General features: G+C 42.2%; 1 protein-coding gene across 7 annotated transcripts in view; it reads left to right on the top strand.

Moving 5' to 3' along the window:
- UBR3 (ubiquitin protein ligase E3 component n-recognin 3) overlaps window positions 1–20,376 on the top strand; it is a 2,077,978-nt gene that overhangs the window by 777,964 nt on the left and 1,279,638 nt on the right. For all 7 annotated transcript variants that reach the window (XM_085645338.1, XM_085645337.1, XM_085645336.1 and 4 more), the window contains exon 13: window positions 5,923–6,012. In XM_085645338.1, the coding sequence (XP_085501464.1) occupies window positions 5,923–6,012 (90 nt within the window). The remainder of the gene's footprint in view (window positions 1–5,922; window positions 6,013–20,376) is intronic.

Here is a 20,376-nt window from a genome sequence, read left to right as displayed (position 1 = left end):
CGGGTGAAGTCAATCAGTTCAATTCTTGGAGCGGTTCAAATGCATTTGTAGTGGGAATGTTAAAGCATTCAACTATGTTCCTTGAATTGGCGGCGTTCACCCTATCTTTTTTCAAGCTATTTGTTGGCCTTTGGGCCGCGTATAATCATAGCCTAGAGGAATATCTCTAATATTTTCGACCAAATTTCCTCTAGATTGTAATCAAAATAGAAGCCTTTCAACAAACATTGCACTTTTAAAATTGATTACCACACAATCTCCTGGGGCAGTTTCATCTCATAACCAACCTTAGGAGTCCTTCTTACTATAATTATTTGATCACAGACGTCTTTGGGTCAACCAGAGATATTTTTGAGCCAATGTCCTGCCTTGTTTCTCAACACAGCTCATCCCTCCTGCTGCTGTTTAGAAAGGACAGTGTTGTTTTCCAGAACTATGACGTAGGTGGTACATTCAGAGGGCAATTGTAAGTGGGCCGAGCCAGCCTCCTGGGGTATAGGATGTGCCTGAATTGCTGCTACACTGCTCGTAGTCAGACTCAAGAGTGCCTCCTGACTGCACTGAAAGGCCCTCTGAATATACTGCAGTAGCCGATCACAGTGCGCCATTAGCGAGTGGTGATGGGACATAAGTGAGTGAGTTAATTTCATTTGCTGCGTTTACTTGGTCTAAAGAGGCGCCCCTCTGTTAACCTACTGATGCCATCATATTTACTGCCAATACGGGATTCAAAGTCCAGTTTTACCAGACCTTTTTTGCCCAATATCTGGGTCATCGATTCCACCAACAAGGTCTCTAGCTTCAAGAGTGTTTTAGTGAGACCACTCATTACATTTTGTGGTCTCTCCTGCAAACGTGTCCCAGTATATCGTACTGTGAAGAAGAACATGGTTATGATATACATCAACATATAAAAATGTGCATCCTTTTAAGTCTAGTCTATAACTAAAGTACACATTGCGTTGCACATGTGTTTCTAAGTCACTTCTGAGTGGAATAAAGCCATTAAGACTACTGCATTGTATTCAAGATCCATAGTAGGAACATTGGCGCGACTGAATATTGTTTTATTTATTGTGCTTTGTTTCTAAACAATGATTTCTTAATTCTGTCTCCGTAATAATTACACCGATGTAAGCAGTAAATTGATAGTGTATGGTGAAAAGGATATCAAGCTGTTAAATATAATTGGCGCTGGAGGAAAAGCTAAGGTGTCAGTATGTATGTAACTTTCACAGATGAATGTTCGGCCTGCCTAAACTGCCTTGTATGCAGAGTATTCCATAGAGAGCATAACAACCAATACAATAGATTTGGTGATGACGTCTATAGCAACAGTTCTTAAACTTTTGACTGCTATGGACCCCGCTGAATCATTACAGGAATCGGAGGACGCCCGCGGAGTCATTATTGGAAGCTGGGGACCCCCAGCGTAAGCAATTTCTATTATTTGAACTTCAAAACAATACGCAAAAATACAAAAACAAATGTATACACCAAAGAAGTACCCAAATATTGGAATATTTAGTTTAATTCACAATAAACTTAAAGTTTTACAATTTTGCTTATTTATTTATATACATTAGCCTACCACATGGTGTAGGGATATGTAGGGGGGCACCATAGGTGCCCCCAAGGCCTATGTCCCTGGCTCAGAGGCTACGGGCCCCCAAATCTGTTTCCGCCTGCCGTTTTGCTGCAGTGTGACCGCCGCAGAGTGACCGTCAGAAAGGGATATTGCACCACCACCATTGTGGGACTACAGGGAGGTCCGACAGGCGGTCAGAGAAAGCCTGGCTGTCGGGACCGTGGCGGTCGGTGTTTCCGACCACCACCCGTCCAGAAGCTATTATAGTCTGGCCAACGGAGATTCCTGTTACGATGGCCGAGGGACCACCGCCGACAGCCTGTTGGTTGCGGATCCCTCGGCCATCGTAATCAGCCCCTAAGTATTGGAAGCAGCCATGAATTATTAGACCGAATCGTCTCAGCATGACTCCGGCACTTTCTCCATAACTTAGAATACTGTTTGCTCCAGGTATTAACCTATGTACTTGTGCCTGTTTAGCTTTAAAAGATGGTGTATCTAACGTTTTCAGCACAATATGATACTTTGATTTTTAGCACTTTAAGCTAATAATGTCTGTACAAGTTTTACAAGTTTTACATAGTGTACACTGTTCTTAGTTGATTCTTTTTGATACTCTTTGGTGTATTTCTCATGAGAGTTTCCCTGTCTGCAAACAGTGTAGTACAGAGTAAACACGTTGTAGTACCCACTTTTCTACTCCTATCAACTTCATTTCTCACTATAGGTTCGATGACTGTGAGACTTTTGATACAGATAAAGGCTAGTAGGTTATTCATTTTCAAGAGATGTTGAGCATCTTGAGGGACTTGACTTTCTCTGAACACTTGTATACACATTGAACAACGTGGGCAATAAGGGTTCCCCATATATCTGTGGTTTATTGTTAATGTGAACTAGGCTACTCGTGAAATGTATGGTAGAGGATTAATGTTGCACATAACCCATGCTTGCTACACCCAAGGGAGTTGTATCTGTGATGTCAATAATAATGCTTCATATTGTTCTGAGCTATTTTGCACTTACTTTCAGGCCCGGCCCGGCCTCTAATGTCATCAGTGGTGTCATCAACAATGTCATAGAACAGGTCATGAGTGATGTAATATCTGAGGTCATAAGCAGTGCATGGCGCTGCTAAATATAACTGGTGAATTTCTGTGTGTTTTTTTTTTAACATAAAGTAATATTTTATGATCATACTGAGCCGAAAAGGTTTAAAATGGGGAGGGAGGCCGTGTGGCACCTGTCCGTGAGCTTCTAAAGGCCTTGGGGACCGATTACTCTGAGAGAGGCTGCGCGGCTCCCTCCCTGATCTATTATTGGCTCCGGGGACCCCATCCCCCGGGGCCAGCTCAGATGCAATGTCCCAGGGAGCCCACTCCCAAGACATAGCGGGTTTCCCTGCCTGCAGTGGCACAGGCAGCGGTACCTGTGTTTGCTCTCACGTGTTGGGAGCATTTTCAGAACTCCCGCGAAGTGGTAGCAAACAACAAGTTAGCTCCCAGCGTGTGTGAGCATAAAAAATGCTCTCGCCCACTGGGATCTGACTTTTGATATGTTTCTCTGCCTGCAAGGATGACGGTAGGGAATCAGAACAAAATATTGGTCCTGTCCGCATGTAGCAGCATTGGTAGCTTCTCCCTACGGGCTGGAAAATGCCAGCTCCTACTGTATGCTGGGAGCCAACAGGGGCCTTGGGGCTCCCTTCGCGGCCCCCACAAGTATATGGTGGGTGCCCTGGGTGGGCATCAGGGCACCCACCTTTACAGTGAGTGCCCCGGGGGATGAGGTCCCTGGTGCTAAAATCGGCCTGCAAGGGGGGGGGGGGGGGCGTTCGCCTCCTCCCACAAACAAGCATGCAGGATCCTAGGATATGGAGAGCCCAGGGCCAAAATCAGCCAGGGGAGGGGGGCTGTGTGCCCCCTTTCCCCTGATAATAATTCCAGATTCCTTGACATGGGGTCTCTAGGGCCGAAATCAGCCCTGGGATGAGGACCACATGCCCCCATTCCCCTAAAATCCATGCGGGGCCCTGGGGGAGGGGCAGTAGGGGGGCCAAAATCTGTCCGGGGGAGGGAGCCATGTGCCTCCTTCCGATAATCACGCCGTGCTCTGGTGGATGGGGCACCTGGGAGGAAGGGCATGCATGGGACATGGGGTCATCATTACAAGGACCTAACACTGCTAGGAGAGGAGGGGGGGGCACTCAACGCCCCCTCCCCTTTAAAAAAAAATAAAAAAAAGACTCTGTGGATGGGGTCCCCTGGGCCAGTCCCTGCAGCCAACTTTAGGGGCTGGATTTACGTATCATGATTAATCATTGCTTTATGCTTAAAAAAACCTAGAAATTTCCCTGAAAAAAACTAAGGTTAAAGTAACATTATAGTTACGTGAATTTTTCTGTGAAAACATTAACGTTTTGAACTAAAGAAACCACAGAATTTCACCAGTTATAGTTAACAGCGCTAACTATAACTTGTGCCCTGCCATGCATGGTTTATGATCCCACATAGGACATCACCGATGACCTCATCCAATGAGTGTGTGTTTGTTTTATAGTTTACATGGTGGTGTATAACTACCATATTACTTTTCCACCTAATTTTGTACATCCTGTGTTTAGCTAATTCGTAAAAGTGTTTACAAAATTCATGTGCTGAACAGGTGAATTTGTTTTGTTTTTTTAGTTCAAAACGTTAATGTTGTCACTCAAATCCACCGAACTGTAATGTTACTTTAACCTTTGTTTGTTTTTTTCAGTGAAAATATATATATGGATATATTTATATTTATATATGTATTTATTTTTTGCTTGGACATATAGTGCCACTCAATATGGTGGAAGGCACTTGACTTAAGAGTGATTGCTGGTACCCATATATACTAGACTGTTTTTACAAGTGTTCCATAGTAATCAGGACAATTATTGAAAGTTGAAATATTGATTCTTCAGCATATACTAGCATTGGCATATTTACTTATTCTGATGTTGAAGCTACTCTCCCTCAACTTTGCTAAGGAGATTTTGAGCTGTAGCATCGTACTCGAGGGACATTTTGTAACAATGTGAGTTATTACAGCTTTGTGACAGACTTTTTAAACAGCTACTTCTGACCTGAGAGGGACATCTGGTAAAGGGCTGCAGTCTTTTAAAAACTTGATACTGTTTTTCTGACACGAAATGGACATCTAGTAATTACTAGAGGTAACTGTACCTATGGAAAAGGCCAGGCTGATTGGATTTGCCAGAGCTCGTTTGTCACATTGCCTTCAGGCTTGCAGTATGTGGAAATAGATGAGGCACAAACAATTGTTATATTTTGTTAAATGTTTTTATATAGTGCACGTACACCAAGTGGTTTCATGGCGCTGGGGTCCAGGAGAAAGTGCTGCAACAGATTTTAGCCATATGCTTGTAGGAACAACCAGGTCTTTAACTGTTTCCTAAATGGAGCAAGGGAGGTCAAAGAACAAATCTCCAAAGGGAAAGAATTCCAGAATTGGGGAGCCAGGACTGCAAATCTTAGTCCCCCATATTTATTCCGTTTGGATGACGGAATGACCAACAAATTCAGATGGGAAGACCTAAGGTCCCGGACAGGAACATAGCGCTGAATCCGGGAGGATATAAATGCTAGACTGTTGCCATGGAGAACCTTAAAAATGATGCAACCCAGCTTAAATGTGCATCATTTGGCTACTGGAAGCCAATGAAGTCTGACCATTAATGTTTAGCGTGTTGCCGTTTTCGGCTTATGGAAAATCAGTCTGGCTGCCTGATTTTGCACTAATTGCAGACGTTTAAGTTGGTATGCCTGGATGCCCACGAACAATTCCCCTCTCCCTGTTTAAAAAATGTCAGGCTATGTTAATTGTTGTGGCAGGATGTTTGCTGCACATATTATTTGTGCACAGCACATTAGATGGATGTGTGCTGGGTAGTACATACTAATGTGTGTGCTGTGCGCACGGTTTACTTTTCTCTGTTGTAAGTTTAAATTTGAGAAAAATTATCTTTAAAACATTTTGCATGAAACTTTAAAGGGTAGCAAATAGAACATTGACACCTTAAAATGCTATCTGGTATTGTGTTTAATAGACATCGCAGGCTTTGACATGTTTCTGAATAACAAGTGTGGTAGTTATAAGTGAATATTGTCTAATTTCTTGTTCATGTTCTTTATTACTCTATTGCATATGAAGAGTATCCTGGTATGCCAGGGTGCCAGATTAGCAAAACTTTGGAGCATTTATCAGAATAAACAGTGCAATCCTATGTTAACAAGTTTTACACATTGGAAAAGTAGCCTTAAATATTTTTATATTTTTTTCAGGCTGTCAAATTTCAAGAAATAGATCTAGATTCCATTCTACCTGATCAGGAATTGCTGATGAAGCTTATGGTTCACCCACTGCAAATTCAGGTATGCTGAACCTATGTATGTAATATATATAGTAAAATATCAAATCTGTCCATGAAACAAGAGAAGTTGGCCTCTGGTTACTTTGTTGCCATCAAACCTGCATTGTTGAGGTTGGAACTTCTTTAATTTAAATGCTTGCGAACAAAAAGCTTCACTAGGGGTTGACTCTAGTATGCTGTGCACCGGCTCAGATGCAGTGTACTGATAGTATGCTGATTGAATCTGCATCCAAAGCATCTTTGGTCCCAAAGATAACACAGAGAATGTAACTCTGATATAGCTTTGCTGGAAAATAATGTTCCATTTTAGCCTTGTACTCAGTAAGGTGGCTTGTTTATCTTCCTCCAAGTCCTAGACAAATGAGCAATGAAAGTGAAAACATAATGAGAAAAATGCCCTACAACTCATGATGAGTTTTGCAACATTGAAGTATTTTATACCAACAGATATTGACAATGCATTTCTACTGTTGTGCAAGAAACTTTTTTTTGTCCAGTCTGGGTACCTCCTTCCTTGTTGGTATTCCACTGTAAACTCCCAAAGAGGCGTACGGAAAACACATTGCTCAGGTGATCACAGTATTTACTCATATTGAGTGATTATCATTTTTGGGGGGCAGAATGGTTGTAAATGGGTTGTAAATGCCCTTTCTTTGTGACTTGGTGTTCTCGGCTATTTGGAAGTCTCATACAGGGCCCATACTTAATTTTGCATTCTGGGAAATACAGTTCATGATACTCAATGAGGAATTACAATTTACACTCATCAGTGAAACAGTGTGGCATACCTTTATAGCCAGTTCATCATCCAGCACAATGTACCATGTTCCTGTGCCCACCCACATTAGGAAGGACCATCTGGCATCTTACTGGCACTGTTTAAGAATTGCGGGACCCTGCGTTGGCCATCTTGTCTGTACGACCCTGCAGAGGGACAAAGGTAAATGTGCCATAATTAAAACCGGTAACTTGCAAATGCTTTATAGTGATTGGCTATATTTGTGTTACAAGTAAAACTGTTAAATCTGTTCGTTCAGAAACCCACAATTCATGCTGGGTGCACTCCATCCTCCTTGGAGTTGCCTGTGTGCCAGGGCCCTTTCTCTGTTGTCAACTATATAACCAGTGCTATAGCATTTCCTTGAAGCATTGGCAGTGATCCACCCTTTCAGATAGAACAAGTCAGAGCTCATCAGGTCTGTGTCCTTCTTCATTCACGTCCTGCACACTGTCTCTGCAAAGCACAGCTCGCAAGTTCTATTTTAAGGCACTTTTCTGTTGAAATTCTGATCCAACTTGAACTCCTTTGGATCAAGTGAGCCATTTGTATTTTATAAAAACCCCCAACATGAAGGTTTAGTCATACTAATAAGAGCGTTATTTCAGCCAAATTTCTGATGGTATTTGTTTCCCCTAGGATTCGCTTTCAGTAAATTCCTTTCCGTGTGTCTGGGTCGCACCTCATAGGAGAGTAACATTTACTTTTTTATCTTGCCAACCTTGTATCCCACTAGAAAGAAATATTAACTAAAATGTACTCCCTTATTTTTTCTACACATCATGTCTGGGTTTCCCAAAGTTATCTCTAGGATCCATGTCAAGATGTCACCATTGTCTTGGATCCCAGCCACAAAGATCTATTTTAACTATCTGTCCAACTATCATTTATACAGGATGTTAATTAAAAAAAATTCACACACACATATATATATATATATATATTCCCCAACAACGGTTTCCCGACATCAGTTTCGTGGCGCTCAACTGCGGTGCGTTACTCCTGCGGTAGAAACCAATTCCGCTATCAATTATGCTCATCTCCCAGTGTCCCAGGAAAAAACGGGCCGCACTCCTCACAGGTTGTATGCGTTGATCTTAATTTATTCTTTCATTATAAATGCCTGTTGCCAGACGATAAATATTCCTATGCGTTTCGGCATTACAAATGCCTTTTTCACGGTAAATTCAAACAATCATTTCCTGTTTTTTTAAACTTTTTGCACTTCAATTACATCACATCCTTTCCGCCCATCTTGCCGCAAGGCCTTTTGGGATATGTAGTTTGTGTGGCAAGATTTAACGTTTTCTAACCTTGTTTGAGAAACCGTGGACTGGATTATCAATTACGTCAAATTACAGGGAGCATGACATTAAATTTATGCATTTTTTCTTAATGATATTCAATGGTTGAACTTATCTAACAATGAACAACTCCACTATTATTTTACAGTCTTGAATGCCGATATCTACTGGCGGGGCTTATACAATTAGATGAAGTTCACTTTTAAATTCATGTGATTCACCGAATCTTATGTTCTTGTTGGATTCTTCACATTATTAATTCCATGATTATAATCATAAATCCGATTTTTTTCTTTTTTCTATTTCTCAGGGGCCCCTTATTTTGTTGTTTTTATATACATATGTTTGTAAATGACTTTGTTCATTGCATAGTGTTCATCTGCTTTTTTAGACCCTCATAAATGGATATAGAGTTCCTCCGATTGATTCAATCCGAAGGGAGTCATGCTTCTCATATTTAGGATGTGCCTAGACTCTTTTTGACGAAGGATTTTCTCCCTGTTGCCTCCTCTTATGTGGGGTGGTACCGTTTCTATCCCATAGAATTTAAGACTTTGCCAATCACTATCATGAACAGCCTCCATGTGCTTGGCCACTGCGTTGCTTTTGTCTTTGTCGTTGCACGTACGTGCTCAAGAATTCGTTTCTTTAACTCACATGTGGTGCTCCCTACATATTTGAGTGCACAAGGGCACTCAATTATGTAAATTGTGTATTTGCTTTTGCATGTGATCAGTTCACGTATCTTCCAACATTTTTTATTGGCCATTGCAAGTTCCGTTATGGGTTTCGCAATTTTACAGACTTTACAGTTAAAGCATTTCACAAAGCCTTTTGTCTGTAGCCAAGATTCTTTTTTATCTTTTCCACTAAAGTGGCTGTGCATCAGATGGTCTTTTAAATTCTTGGCTCTGCGATAGTTTACAATTGGATTGTTTCCCATAATTTTGGATAACGTGCTATCCAACTGTAAAATTTTCCAGTTTTTTCTCAGTATTGATGTGACTGCTTTTGAATCATGTGAGAAATCTGTGATTAATCTGATCTTTCTCTCATCAGTTTGATTTGGTGGAGGTTTTAGTTTAAGACAGTCATCTCTGGTTTTTTCATTGGCACGAGTCCATCCTTTATTGATAACATTCATGTTGTATTTTCTGTTTTTAAACCTCTGTTTAGTGATGTCACTGTTTCATCCACTCCGTGTCTTCACTGCAGATCCTTCGAATGCGAAGGAATTCGCCGTAAGGTATGCTTGTTATGAGGGAGGTTTGATGGAAGCTGTTCGCTTGTAATGTGGCATTGGTGGCTGTACTTTTTCGGTGGAGTGTTGTCTGTATTTTGCTTTCATTTATATATATCTCAATGTCCAAGAAGATTATCTTCTGATTGCTTAGATCAAAGGTGAATTTTAGATTGTTCAAACTCTCATTGAGGATATTGAAATATTCTTGAAACTCCGCTTGAGTACCATTCCAAATAATTAGTAAGTCGTCGATGAATCTCATCCAACTTACTATTTTTTCACAAATCTTCGATTTTGGGGTTTCCAAGCCACCTCTTGTTCCCACCATCCCATTAGTAGGCATGCGTAGTCTGGACTGAAGGAAAACCCATCGCAGTGCCACTCTTCTGTCGAAAAAATTCCTCTCCAAATAAAAAGATGTTTTCTGTTAGCACCAGCACACGGTGTAGTAGCAAAATTATTTCACTGCTCGGCGAGGGCACAGGGTCATCATAGCACAGGTGTGTACGTTGATACTTATACCAGTTCTATGCAAACCCTAAACATGTTCTAGTGCTATGCGGTATGTTGTCCCAACAATAGCTTACTCTACTTGTATTGCTGTCCCTTGTCACGCGTGACGATATTTAACTTCACCTAAAGTTTAGGTAACAGCTAGCTGCATTCAGGGACTTGTAGTATCGCTGTCAGCAATGCGCAAAAAAAAAATCACATGATGGAAAGGCGGCTGACTGAAAAACAAGACTGGTTAAAGGGGTCACGCATGACACGGAGCCCCTTGCTAGCTGGTTGCACCAGCTTTTATTTGGTAAAGTACATTGTGTTCTTTACAGCATAAATCCGCACGTTTTACCAGCATCGAGTACAACGTTGTTTACAAACTGCGCATCAAATCTGTGCGCTCACGTACACACTACAGGTGCAGCAACCAGTCTCATTTATCTTAAAACCTTACATGAAAATGTCACTGCATCCGGTGTACAACCGTGATGGATATGCACATTTTTTGATGAGAACAAGAGAATGGGCAGTTGAGAACAGAGACAAATAAAGTGCTCAGGATGAAAAATCTTAATATAAGATATCTGTGTCACCCGCCACATTGCACAAAGTATTATCCGGCTCGGCAACAGTTTCCAGTATGAAAGACAGACAGCAGGAAGAAGATATGCGTTAAATAAATGTAAGGGGGGGATATTTGCTCATTTTTCATGCAAAGGAGAGCATCAAGCAATGTTGCTGCTCTGCTTTGCATGAAATGGGAACAGCAGAAATGTATCATATCTGCTAAAATATGGCACCTTTCTGCTGTCTCCCTGCGCTGGCGCACTGTGTGCTGTCTGGCACCAAAGCAGGCACCCTTGCACCGTGGTCCAAGGGTACCTGCGTTACAGGCAGGATTGTTTTTGTGCAGGAGTAGTTACCTTCCTGCATAAAAACAATCCTTAAAGGCATTTTCCAGAATGCAGCATGCATAGAAAGAGGAGTTAACAAAGAGAAATACAAATATTTCTCTTTGTAATGCCTGAGTCAGGCAGGTGTACCATTTTGCTGCAATTCTAGGTTTACTCACCCTAATCTGGGATTGTGTCAAAATCCATGAGTGGATGCAAGGGAACGCCCATGCTCCACCCATGGGACACCTCCCTGACACAAAGTAACGCAAGATAGTGCTAAGCGCTGCCTTCTGTTACTTTTTTAAAAACGTTCACACAAAGCCACACAAATCGGATTTGCATGGCTTTTTAAATTACAAATAACATTTTGCAACATGGCTGAGCCCAACAAATAGCTTATTCAGTCGCAAAATATTGTAAATCTGGGTCCCAGTGTTGACATCCGGGGAGGGTTGAAGACACAGGGAACTCCTGCCACATTTTAATATTTGTGTATATAAATGAAACATATAGCAGCAAGAAAATAGAGGAGGTTGACATAGAGGGGAAGAAAGAAAGACAGATGGTTTCCTGAGGTAAGAGGGGAAACCGATATAGGCAGAGAGGAAGAGATAACAAGAGTGGAAGATGAAAAGTGAAACAGAGAGAGCAAGGGTAGGAGAAAAAGAGAGAGTGTGAAAAAAGAAAAAGAGATACAAGACCAGAGAGAGAGGTAAAAGGTGGAGAAAGAGAGGAAAAAGGACGAATGATTAAAGAAAGGAAGAAGGAAAGTGAGAGAGAAAACAAGAAAGACAATGAGATGGGAAGAGGGAAATGAAGGAAGAGAGAAATTAGAGAGAATATATAATAGATACTTAGGAAAGTGAATAGCAAAATAGATGTTCACATAAATTTGTAGTGAGAGATAGCAGTATAGTGACAGGCAAATATTGATTTAGAAAAAACGACGGAGTACGAAAGAGGGATGGAGAAATATAGAGTTACGGGTGATTAGAGTCGAGGAGAAAGAGTGGGGACAAGACAGATATAGAGGGAGAGAGGGGGAAGAAGACAGAGAATGATGGATCCGTAAACATCATTCGATCCTAACTATCAAGATAACGTACCATCATGCATCCATTGACCAGATTCCAGTGCCTCTTAACACACATTTAGAAGTTGTCATTTGTTATTATTAGGAAGGAAGACTACAGACCAGAAGACCTGCACATTTCTTCCATATGTTTAAAACAGGGTTGTAACACAGACCCCTACAGCCTGTGCGGTGTTATGTTATGTTAAAATTGGTCTTATATAGCGCTCGGCTACTCTAAAAGAGTGTCCCGGCGCTTTTAATAATAACCACCTGCAACAAGAGACCCAGCACAATAGACAGAAAACAGGGCAAAACAGAAAATGAACAACAGCAAACTAAGAAGCAAAAAGCCAAGTTTTAAGGCCCTTCCTAAAAGTCAGCAAATTAGGGGTGCTGCGCAGTGCCAGAGGCAGAATATTCCAGCGTTGCGGTGCCAACAGCTTAAAAGAGCGACCTCCAATACGAGCCTTTTTAACGCGAGGAACCAGAGCCAAAAACAGTGATTCAGACCTCAAAGCTCGGTCCGGATGGTAGAAAGCAAGTCTCCTTTGGAGATATATCGCACCCGAAGCATGGAGGGCCTTGTGAGATAAGGTCAAGGCCTTAAAAATAATCCGTTTCCGGATCGGAAGCCAGTGAAGTGATTGTAGGAGACTGGAGGCACTGGCATGCCTATATAGGCCAAAAATGGCAAGCGGCCGAATTCTGGACCACCTGCAACCGTTGCAGGAGATATTCCGGTAGGCCGAGATATAAGACGTTAGAATAGTCCAATCTAGAACCGATCAAGGCCTGCACCGTCGTCTTCCTGTGATCTTCTGAGAGCAAAGGAAGAAACTTTCGGAGCATCCTGAGGAGGCTGAAACATGTTCCAGTGAGACCAGGGATCTGGGATCTAAACGACAGACCATTATCAATCTTGATCCCCAGATTCTTAGCTAGCTGGGAGGTGCTCGCTGGAGGGAACATGTTAGCAGGCCACCATTCCTGCCAATAAGGGTCAGATGGACATCCAAAAAAGAGTACCTCCGATTTATCTGAGTTGCACTTGAGGCTGTTAAGCTGGAACCATTGAAAAACAGCCCCAAGGCACTCACGAATACTCTCTCCATCAAAATCTTCACCCTTCCTGCACGTAAAGAGGAGCTGGGTATCGTCGGCATAAGATACGATCTGGGCCCCCCGAGACTCCGCCAATGCTGCCAAAGGGGTCATAAAGATGTTAAAGAGAGTCGGGCTCAACACAGAGCCCTGTGGAACTCCAACTCCCAAAGGCGGCATCACGGCAGAGCTGAGCGGGACCCAGACCGTTTACTGACGGCCCTCCAAGAATGATCTAAACCAACTGAACACCGTCCCCCTCAGACCGATGTCATGAAGTCTGGCGAGGAGACCCTCATGGGGGACGGTGTCGAAGGCCGCCGACAAGTCCAGCATAACGAGCATAGCTTTGCCCCCTGCATCCAGCACCTCTTTAATGGCTTCCGACACCTCCAAAAGCACCGGTGCAGATGGGCCACAGCTCTTCAGAGGCACCACCATTCAACCCAAGACCAATGAATATATGTGTGACATATGGGAGTCTTGTGGATCCCCCTCATTCCATTTTGCAGGGGGACCTCCATCACTTTACACCACTTGTTTAAAGACACTTCACAATTTACCAAACAAATTAGATTTTACAATAATGCAGATGACACCCAGCTGTTCTTGTACAGAGGATTTAAAAAAGGGGGTTAACGCATCTAAATTGAGCACGTTAGGTTCACACTAGGCAAGACTTCTCTAACAAGTAGCTCATGAGCTACTGGGAGCTTCGCAGCTACCTGCAGGTTGCTCTCCAGTGTGCAGCCCAGACTACTTAATTAGACATTTTTGCTTGAATGAACTAATATATGTAAAATAAAACTGAGAGTTTTTAGTAAATATGAACATGTGTGTATTTTCAGAAATCATATGTTCTTGTTTCGAGAACAATGGTTTAATTTATGAAATATATTTAAAGCTGATATGTGAGTGATTAATCCTGTGGCTTTGGGCAAACAGATTATTCATACCATAACCTTTGGTGCCAGAGGCATTGGGTTATATATTATCCATTAAAGGCATTTGAAACTGACAAAACCTTTTCACACTGCAAGTGACCACTAATGTAGTCTGGTGTGGTATGGCCACTAAAACAACACTAATAATATGAGTATCTCCTCATTATTTTCATTTAACATAAGTAGCTCTTGCTACAGAAGAGTTTGGAGATTCCTGTCCTAAACATAAATAAATAGTGAGCCTACGCTAAGACTTATACATTTCTTCTCTAAACTAAGGCTGGAGTGCAAGTTATATATGCTTGAATATATCCACACTGCCCCATTAGCAAAAGTTAAGACCCTGGCCATCACTCAAATTTAGATGCTGTCCATTAACACTACTCCCTACCAGACATCCAACATCGGCCTTCCAGTACTACCTTGCACTGCTGGACTCAATAAGTATATTTTGAGCCAAGCTCATTATACTATTATCGTGGCACCTTCCTGTGGTACTCATTCACTTTGTCTTCCTAGCCTTAGGCAGTCCTCCGAAAACACGTTATTTGAGGCTTATGTGGGACCAAGGGCAAAACCATTTTGGTGAGGCCCCATAAACTAGGAATTTTATCTGCTTTGGAAGGGTGGAATGCTGATTGAATCTGAGACTCAAATTTGTGATTTACAGGTTACATACAGATATCTGCAGCAGGCACATCAACTGTGAGACATGTACCAATTGCACACTCAAAGAAAGAATGCGCTTAGAAAGTAGTGGAGCACTAGAACTAAGCACTATTCATGTGTTATTTTGTTATTGTGGACTTTGAAGGTCACGAGATGGCAAGTGACTTTTGTTCATTACAAATAAACCCAGCGTACCCCTGTAACATTTCCCCTTATCGTCTAGAACCAACCTATCCCTTCCTTGTCGTCCCTCGCATCCAATTACCCCTCAATGTATGTTCTGATGTGGGTTTTTGAACACTAAAATGCGTCGACCATAGGAAAGTGTGCCCATCTTTTCTTGCTGTACTGGTTTTGGAGCCATCGGTCCTCTTTGCTCTCCTAAACCGAAATATACTGGCTCCTGCATAACATGCATGCATGAGGCAAAAATCACAAATCCACAAGTAGACCTAGTTATGTTTATTTTAGTGTGAGCCGCTGAGCTCAAATGTTGTCAGCTCAACAACAGGGTCCTGTCTAGAGTGAGGCTTGAGTCAAGCAGCTCTAGTTGCCCCCTCATGTGAAGATCCGGTCTGAAAGTTGGATAGGAGACTGAAGAGCCATCTCTTCCACCAAACATTTCACTTAAGGGGCTATTAATAATACAGCTTTTGTTTCTCTTCCCCTCTCATGGGGCTAAGAAGCAACCGTCATTTGTACTAACACCTCACAAACACAATACATTTATATATATATTCACTGAAAAAAAACCATAGGTTTCAGGGACGTTATAGTTAGAAATAAGCATTTGCAAAACCTTAGAAATTCACTGAAAAAAACACAGGTTTCAGGGATGTTATAGTTAGTTGGACATTTTACTCGTACAAAACCAGAGAAATTTGGCCGTTCTAGTAAGTTCAGCTAACTAGAACTCGCGCCCCCGCAACGCACTGCTGATGACGTCACATATTACATCATTCATGACATGGTCAGTGACATCACTGATGATATATCCAGTGAATGTGTGTTTCTGTAAAGTTTAAATATGTTATATATAATATGCGCCAAGGTGTATTGAAGAATGAGTGGGTGTATAAGTGTCTGCATGGATGATTTAGTAGGTGCGTGACTGACTGTATAAGTAAGTGATTAAATGTGTCTTACTGAATGCATGGGTTAGTGACTGATACAGACATTCACACAGTTTAGCTTGTCAGTTGGTGTGTAAGCAGTTGCATGGGTTGGTGAGCAGCTAAATGAGGGTCTATATGGGTTATTGATTGGTTGTCTGAGTATCTGTATGAGTGCCTGAGTGTCTGTGTGGGTGGGTGGGAGGTGTGACTCTGTACATAGATCTGTGACTGGGTGATTCACTGGGTGTATTGGTTTAAGAGTGTATCTGTGAAGGGCTGTATGGGTGGGTGAGTGTGTGTATGGGTGTGTTGGTGAGTGAATGGATGCCTCAGTGGTACATGTGTGAGTAACTGCATATGTGAAGGCAGTATATGTGGCTGTTGGAGTATATAAATGACTATATGTGAGAGTGGCTGTATGGATGTGTGCGTGCTTGTATTAGTTATTGTATAAGAGTGTAAGTATGTGTTAGTATATGTTTGAATAAGTGAGCTGGTGTGTGTATAACTTTATAGGTGAGTAAATGGGAGTGTGATTGATTCTTTGCATGACTGACTAGGTGTGTGAGTAACTGTATGGATGAGTGGCGGTGTGTGTGTGTGTATGTATAGATATGTGAGTGCATATAATAGTGCTGTATTGATGGATGACTGCATGTATGAGTGACTGTATGGGTGAATGAGTGGATGTGTGTGTAGATCTTGGAATTGAGTGGGTATGCACTAACTGGTATTGGTGTGTCTACTGTTTCGAAAATGGTAGTCTGTATTTTAGAGTGGGTGTATCAAAGGTTATATTAGGGTATGAGGAGGTGCATCAGATTATCACGTGGATGATGTCGTCAGTGATGTCATGAGTGATGTCATGAGTGATGTCACTGACCATGTCATGAGTGATGTAATATGTGACGTCATCAGCAGTGCATTGCGGGCGCACGAGTTATAGTTAGCTGAACTAACTATAACGGGGGAATTTCAATGGTTTTGTACGAGTGAAATGTCCAGCTAACTATAACGCCCCTGAAACCTATGGTTTTTTCAGTGAATATATATATATATATATATATATATCACAAAGGCTTTCCCTCGACCAACAGCAAAGGATGACGACGGCATGTCTTGCCGCAATATTGATTTAATTGTCAGCTGTCAGACAGGCGAAACGTGTCCGACAGCGTCGTCATCCTTTGCTGTTGGTCGAGGGAAAGCCTTTGTGATTTAATACGGACCGAGCCTCAGACTTTACTAGAGTGGTTTTGATGTCATGAGCGAGCTAAAGAACCTGCAAATATTCGAACAGGACTCTATCTGACAGCATGTCTTGCCGCAATATTGATTTAATTGTCAGCTGTCAGACAGGCGAAACGTGTCCGACAGCTGACCATTAAATCAATATTGTGGCAAAACACAGCGTCGTCATCCTTTGCTGTTGGTCGAGGGAAAGCCTTTGTGATTTAATACGGACCGAGCCTCAGACTTTACTAGAGTGGTTTTGATGTCATGAGCGAGCTAAAGAACCTGCAAATATTCGAACAGGACTCTATCTGACAGCAAATGCAGTGCTTTTACTATTTTATTTGGTTCTAAAATCACTCAAGGGCTGTCTGAGGGATGGACCACCTTGTAGTGATATTTTGGTTATTTATTCCCATCTGGAACTTGTCTTCCTGGGGTATCCCAAACATTTCAACTTTTAAGCCTATTGTATTTTCCAGTAAACCCACGGGTTCCCTTTGTGACCCTTTCCTACAAAACTGCACAAAATTCTTTTGCTAACAGAACTGCTTTTACAAGAGCCATCAAAAACGCCTCCTTAACATTTGGGACTCTTCCTAGTACTCTCAAACATTCCTTCGCTTTACCAGTTTTTATCTTTGAGCGACATTTTACACAGTCACGCATTATATTCTTTTGAGTCGATGTGCTGAAATTGGTATTCCCTTTCCTGGGTCTCTAGTGTTTTGACCGATAGAACATTTCCTGGCTTATATTTTGCTCCATAAGTAGAACACTTGACTAAAGAGTACCTCAGCGTTCGGAATTATTGGCTTTGTTATTTAACATATATATAATCCCACTTGTCCATCTGGTCTGTGCTTGTGGCTTGATTTGTTCCTCTCCGCTGATGGTGCAAAAATGTATTAATGGGTGAGCAAAAGTCTAAAGCACCAAAGAGGGTAATGTAAGAAAATGTCCACCGTTGCTACATGGGCCTAACTCTGGCACATAACACCCACGCCTTATTCTAACGATCGACGTAAAAGCTATCTAAAAACAGTAGGCCATATAATATTTTTAAAAATGATAAATCTAAAACCACTCCAAAATCACCTAAAAGCAATCTCTATAGAAACTCTTAAAAAGGCCTTCATACAGTTTGAAATACCAAGCACGCAGAAAGCCAAGGTGCGTAGTAGTAAGGTATTAGAGCAAGAGAAAACAAAAAAAAAAACATCATTTTTGTTGCATTTTGTTTAAAAACGGGCCACATAGTTCTCACCAAACAGAATAGCCAATTGTTTGTGTTCCGAGTGGTTGTCGGAAAATTACCGTTGCCAGCAACCGCAGAGGACGCTCCCAGAGGGGCACCTCGAAATAGGTTTATAGAGCAAAGGTGGTTCCATGCAGTCCCCACATCAGCCGCTGAGGGAAGAACTACATCCTGTAAGCGTTACGCAGAGCTGATATCCAGTACCCTAGAAGCCAAAGCATCCCAGGGAGAATGCGTTTAGCAGCAATGGAATATGCTGGGGGCAACTATATTCATGGGCGTTTAAAGGGTCGATCAGTACATCAATGTCCAATGGCGTAACCAAGCACGATCTGAGGCAGAAAACTCCATACACATTTGACTGTTCACCAGTAATCGGAATACAGGTTGTACGCAATGAGGCTATACAGGCCTGAATGATGAGAACCAATGCTCATTCAGTTCTCAAAGCCAAGGTGTGCCGAACAGTGTATCATGCACTCACGGCATTGCAGCACAGGCAGTGCCGTCTCTATTCTGTTTCGAACTGGAACCTCCATTGCGGAGCAGAAAAATTAAAATAATAATCCCCGCCACAAGTAGCAGGGCAAGCGTGAGATCTCCAAAAATGCTTCCCAGCACGGGGTGTATAAATGATGGTATTAATCAGAAAACTGTCAGAAAGGTACTAACCAATCCAGAGCCAATACATTTAAAACCGTGCGCTACTCCCTTTTTATCAGCCAAATCAAAGATACGGTGGACCAGCCCCCCAAAATGTAGAGGAAAGTAGCGTCTGTATTTCAGATGAAGACCTCGTGACCTGGGAATCAATAGTCTCTTTGGCAGATGTTAAGACCACATCCTTTTGAAAAAGCATGTCTTTTACTGTGTTCGTCTCTGCATTAATTTAGTTCCTGTAAAACAGCCAAACGTTCATTGATGTCAAACAGTGTGCATGCTGCCACTGAGCTAACATTATCGAAGTCTGGGACCCACATTCTCACCCCAAACCGGATTTTATATGGAGTCTGACCACCCAGGGATGTTCTTGGCATATTGTTAAGTGCCCTTTGGATCTCATATAGGTGATGGACCCAACTGCAACCTGAGGCCTAGTATTCTTGCTGTTAAAGACTGCTTTAAGTCACGGTTTTTCCTCTTGACTACCGAATTACCCTCAGCATGATTGGGTGAGGATTACCTCATGGTCACACCCAAACTTCTAAGGGCGTCTTTGTAAGCCAGAGAGCTAAACACAGGATCTCGGTCAGAATTTAGTGTGCCAGTATCACGTGTCTCGATGAAGAATCGCACGTCTTTGATAACAGTTCGAGTTTCATCTGACCGCTGTGGCTATACCCACAGGAATCTAGAGCATGAATCCACTGCCACCAAGATGTACTTGTAATCCTCGTCAGATTGTAAGGGGCCACAGTGATCCAAATAGACACAAGTAAGAGGCTTGTTTGAAATCAATAGTGGTGTCTGTGGTGGAAGTGCTACGGTTGAGCCCTTCATCGGCTGGTTGATGTCACACTTGAGGACAAAGTCCTGGTCAGGCCACCAAAAGTGCTGCTTCAATAATGAAACGGTAGTAATAATCCCTGTGTCTGCTGAACCCAGACCCTCGTTTGCAGCTAGTATTCACTCTAATCTGCGATCAGTGTTGGGTATGACTCTATCCCCACTCCTGGAATGTCAGTATATAGTATGTTCTGTGCATCTTCCTTTGTAGGAGTACTTGATTGGAAAGCGTTTCGGCAGGTGTGTGTCGTTGTGCCGGACATTGGCAGACACCATAAAGTCTTTTTCTATTCTCGTACTAGAACAAGTCTTTGCAGCAACTGCAGCAGTATGAACTGTTGCCTTAGCGGCTTCATCTGCCCTAGAATTCTCTTCAACATGAACACCAACATGTTGGTGACTCAATGTATGTATTACATGAGCCTGTAGCTAGCAATCTTTCAGCTTTGCCACTTGTTCCCAAAACATTTTCTGCTAGATTGTCCAACCCTTAGAATCTTGAAATCCATTTTGGCCCCAGTAGTGAAGATGTTTATTATATGACTAGACCTAATAATACGAATCACACACTAAAAGTGTGGAGAATCCATGATCCGTATTCTCCAGTGCCAGTATCAGGGCCTTGAGTTCTGCCAGCTGCTCTGTGCAGTACCCAAAGGACTGAATATACGTTTTTCCAGGTTGGAACTTTCCATCATGCATGCGGTGGAATATTGGTGCTTTGTTCCTACGGGAGGCTGGG

Source organism: Triturus cristatus, chromosome 3_1 (assembly GCF_964204655.1).
Source record: "Triturus cristatus chromosome 3_1, aTriCri1.1, whole genome shotgun sequence".
Classification (NCBI taxonomy): domain Eukaryota; kingdom Metazoa; phylum Chordata; class Amphibia; order Caudata; family Salamandridae; genus Triturus; species Triturus cristatus.
Note: the sequence above shows the minus strand (reverse complement) of the source record. Positions and strands in the feature narration are given on the sequence as shown.